This window comes from Ochotona curzoniae, unplaced genomic scaffold (genome assembly GCF_017591425.1).
Source record: "Ochotona curzoniae isolate NIBS_2020 unplaced genomic scaffold, NIBS_Ocur_1.0 contig_3432, whole genome shotgun sequence".
Taxonomy (NCBI): Eukaryota; Metazoa; Chordata; class Mammalia; order Lagomorpha; family Ochotonidae; genus Ochotona; species Ochotona curzoniae.
The window spans coordinates 23264594-23268846 of record NW_024465859.1 but is presented as its reverse complement, the minus strand read 5'-3'; the positions used below and the strand labels follow the sequence as shown (position 1 = coordinate 23268846).

The window sequence follows — 4253 nt, the reverse complement described above, 5'->3', positions numbered from 1 at the left end:
TATTATACAGTTCCTCTAAATAAATATATGTGCATGCATGTTTATCCATTGACCTTATATTTTGCATGAAGGTTGCCTTATATCAAAGAGAATGATACTTGTCTTTCTCAGATTGGCTTATTTCACTGAGCATATTGGTCTCTAGTTGGGACCATTTGGTGGAAAATGGTAGTGTTTCATTCTTTGTAGTAGCTAAGTAGTGTTTCATGGAGTACATGTACTTTCTTTATCCAGTAGTTTTTGGAGGGGCATCTGTGTTGTTTCCAAGACTTCACAATTGTAGATTGTGCTGAACAGCAGCAATAATAAGTCCTTGTCTGCTCCTTCAATTTTGTAATTTTTCCAAAAAAAAAAAACTATTCTAGGAGAAACATTACAGCACAATTTTTAAATCACTGTCCACATCCCTGAGCTCTCCTTTCACTCTATCCCTCAGTGCTCCTTCTTGCCACACAACCTCCGCATGGCAATTTTGACCTCTGCATTTCTGAGCGTGTAGATGATGGGGTTCAGCATGGGGGTGATGACTGTGTAGAATACAGCCACCAGCTTGTCCTCAGTAAAGGAGGAGGATGGCCGCATGTAGAGGAAGATGGCAGGACCAAAAAACAAGATGACCACGGTGATATGAGAGGCACAGGTGGAGAGGGCTTTGCGCCTGCCCTCAGCCGAATGGTTCCTCAAGTTGAACAGGATGACAACGTAAGAAGACACCAAAATGAGGAAGGAGCACAGAGCAATTAAGCCACTGTTGGCCAGTACGATGACCCCTTCCACAAAAGTGTCAGTGCAGGCCAGCTTGAATAGTGGCTGGAGGTCACAGAAGTAGTGGTCAATCACGTTGGGACCACAGAAGGGCAACTGGACAGTGATAATAATCTGAATGATGGAGTGAAGAAAGCCCCCCAGCCAGGAACCAGCCACCAGAAGGTGACACAGCTGACGGCTCATGATGTTCATATAACGAAGAGGCATGCAGATAGCCACATAGCGGTCATAGGCCATCACCACAAGCAGAAGGATCTCAGTGACCCCAAAGAAGTGGAAGAAGAATATCTGGGCCAGACAGCCCTGCAGGGAGATGGCTTTGACCTTGGCAAGTAAATCAGCGAGGAATTTGGGAACTACAGTAGAGGAGTAGCTGATCTCCACCAAGGACAAGTAGCCCAGGAAGAAGTACATGGGAGAACACAGACTCTTGCTGACACTGACCATCAGAACAATGAAGCCGTTGCCCACCACCGTGGCCAGGTACACAGGAAGAAACAACACAAAGCATGCTCTCTGAACTTCTGGATCCTGGAAGAGGCCAGTGAGAATAAACTCAGTCACATTACTGGTACTGGCCATGGGTTTAGTTGAGGTGTGCTCTACGCTGCGTAGTATTGGCCTTGATGAAGCAGTTGAGGCTTGTAACACCAATTCACCCCCTTCACAGCTGTTTAGAGAACAAGCAATAGAGGACTCATCATTCACTTAGCCAATATGGGCTCATCAGCATTAAAAACTTTATCTTATTGCAAGTGATTTTATTCTTAGAAAAGCAAGGCTTGGAGAAATGGTTATTTGCACAAGATTGCACAGAATATAATGAATTGTAAGTGTCAGAATCAGCCTTTCTGACTCAGTTGAGAAGCTGAATTGACCAGAAGGTGTTCGTAATTAGTGGAAACATTCGAGTGGCTAGCCAATTTGTATTCATTGCATTTTCAGAGCACTGTCCTCTTGGGAATCCTCTGACACAGTTCAGCTCCAGTCCTCCTTGCACCCTTCGTCTATGCCTCAGAGATCCTTGGTCTATCTTTCACTGCTGTACCTAAGTGCCACTGTCTGGGCCATTTTATGGAAGGATATGTGTGGTCACCTCACCTCTGAGGGAAGTTCTGGCACCGGCATTTGCCAGCATCTGGTGAGGACCCTCTTGCCAGGCCATGGAACACAGAGGGCATCAGAGGTCAAGTCAGGACAAACATGCCAGAGAAAGCTCACTCCTATTATAAACTCACTTTATGTATAATCCAACATTCCACCAACAGGCTAATCCACTTATGAGGACAAAACTCTTGTGACCCAAAGCCTCCCAAGTACAATTAATATATGACTTTGGGATTTAATTGTCCACATACAAATTCCAGAAAAAAAAATCCAAGTCATTGCAAGGGAAACATTGCCTTATTGATAATTCTTACTTTCCAAAAGGTACCCTGTTTTGCTTTCTTTCCTTTATTGTGTCTATCCTGGGGTCAGGTGTTTCTCAGGGTGGTTCAGTCATGACTTACAACTCGTAATGGAATGCCTGGATTCCAATCCTGGATCCACCTTCTTATGGCAGTGCACCCTAAAAGGCCTCAGGATTTGACTCAAGTAGTTGAACCTGTACCAAACATGAAAGACACAGAATAAATTCTGAGTTCTCGGCTTCAACCTGGCTGTGTCAGGAATTTGGGGAAGGAGCCAGCCAACGGGGGGATATCTATCTCGAATAAATAAAATAAGTAGCTTAAAATATTTTAAAGCAATAACATATTTTGCCATCCTCCAGTTGAACCCCTTCATTAGCCTTGCAGCCTCAATAAACCTATGACATATGTACACTCGGGAGAATCCACCTTACTAACTTTTCTGCAATATCCCCCGAGTCCTCTGATATCTACTACTGCTCAGACTACTGACAGATTCTGAACTTATCCCTGGGGTAAGACTACAGCTCCATACCCAGCTTGTTGTGTTCCCAGGCTGAAAGTCATCAGCAAAGAATCTGGTGACAAGAACAAAGGTTCCTACTTCTGATTCTGTAATGGTCTTTTGATGTGTCAGCTTCGCTATTCTGTAACTCCCAGTGCTTCCCAAGATTTATCTAGGGTTTGTTATGAATACATTCGCTTTTAGACATGGCTATGTCTATAATCAATCTACCTTAATAAGATCAAGTGAGATAAGCCAAACAGGTATTATTGCATCTATTTAAAAAGTCTTAAATGCAGAGCTAGACATTCTGGAAGAAGAAATTTTCCCTGTGGACAGTAGTCTCATCTCACATCCCAGCGTTTCAGACTGTCTTTCCTGACAACCTGCCTTGCAGATAACACAGTCTGCCTCTGCAGTCATATCAGCCGGTTCCTTCCAATAAATTTCTTAAGCTATACATCCTTACGTGCTTGAGTGCTTGAACCCAACTAAAAGAAATAAAACAAATTTATGAAAGAGCTCCAGATAGTAGGATACTTCACCAGAGCATTTTTGTAACAACAAAATGAAGTGACCAGTATTGCAACATGAAACAGTTACTGCAAAACCATTATTTCATGAATTTTAAAGTTATGTTCATGTAATGTTTGTAAGACAAGGAAAACATGTGTTTCATTCTAAGTTTAAGATGCGGGGTATAAACTGTAGAGTTACTGTAGGATGATGTAAAAATCTCTCTCTCATACACACACATATCCTAGTATAAAATATGTAATAAAAAATAGGAAAAGAGGGAAGAAATGAGTTTCTCTCTAAACTATTCTCCTGAAACAAATACTTACCTAGAATCCTACACATCTCTAAACACCCATCAGATTACACACAAAAAAAAATGCAGCACAATACAATATCCTGTGAATCAAAGCAATATTCCCACTGGGAATTTCTTCCACGTGGTGAAAACTTCGATTTTGTGCTGTAACATTGGCTCCCATCACCTTCCCCTTATCTCTAGTGAAATACTGAAATTGTAAGGAATGTACTGTTGAAGACCCAAACATGTACCCTGAATACCAAGGAGATAATCAACAAAGAAAGTGAGAGCCTGGTACGGACAGGTAATATGGAAAACAGTGTGACGTGAAAATCCCTCGGGTAAGAATGTGTCCTGAGTTCAGAACTAGATGAATTCAGGGTTTCCAAGGCAGGCAATGTGTTAAGGGTGAGAACACGGCGTCTCAGAGCTGTACACAGGGGCCAGTCCTTGTCACCTAGACCCCAGTCAGTTGTGTGCTCTGGCCCCAGGAACAGCCCCTCATTCCTCCAACAATTTCTCCCTTTTGCCAAAGCTACTTTGAATTGGCTTCTGTGTCTTTTTTTTTTTTAATTTATCATACCTATTTACTTAATCTATACAGAATTGAGTAGATGAAATCAGATTCACATTAGTGAAACATCTCTGCAAAATGTTTTTCAAAGGCAAAACAAGACTGCCTCTTAACAATTCGTATCCTCATGGAAGACGTGGGCTGTAAAAATAAAGCAGTGTTTCACAGTTATTTCCA

General features: G+C 42.1%; 1 protein-coding gene across 1 annotated transcript; it reads right to left on the bottom strand.

Moving 5' to 3' along the window:
- Positions 1–432: 432 nt before the first annotated feature.
- On the bottom strand, positions 433–1350 carry LOC121156566 (olfactory receptor 4B1). The gene has a single exon (XM_040980355.1). The coding sequence runs from the start codon at positions 1348–1350 to the stop codon at positions 433–435; it is 918 nt and encodes a 305-aa protein (XP_040836289.1).
- Between the last annotated feature and the right edge of the window lie 2903 nt (positions 1351–4253).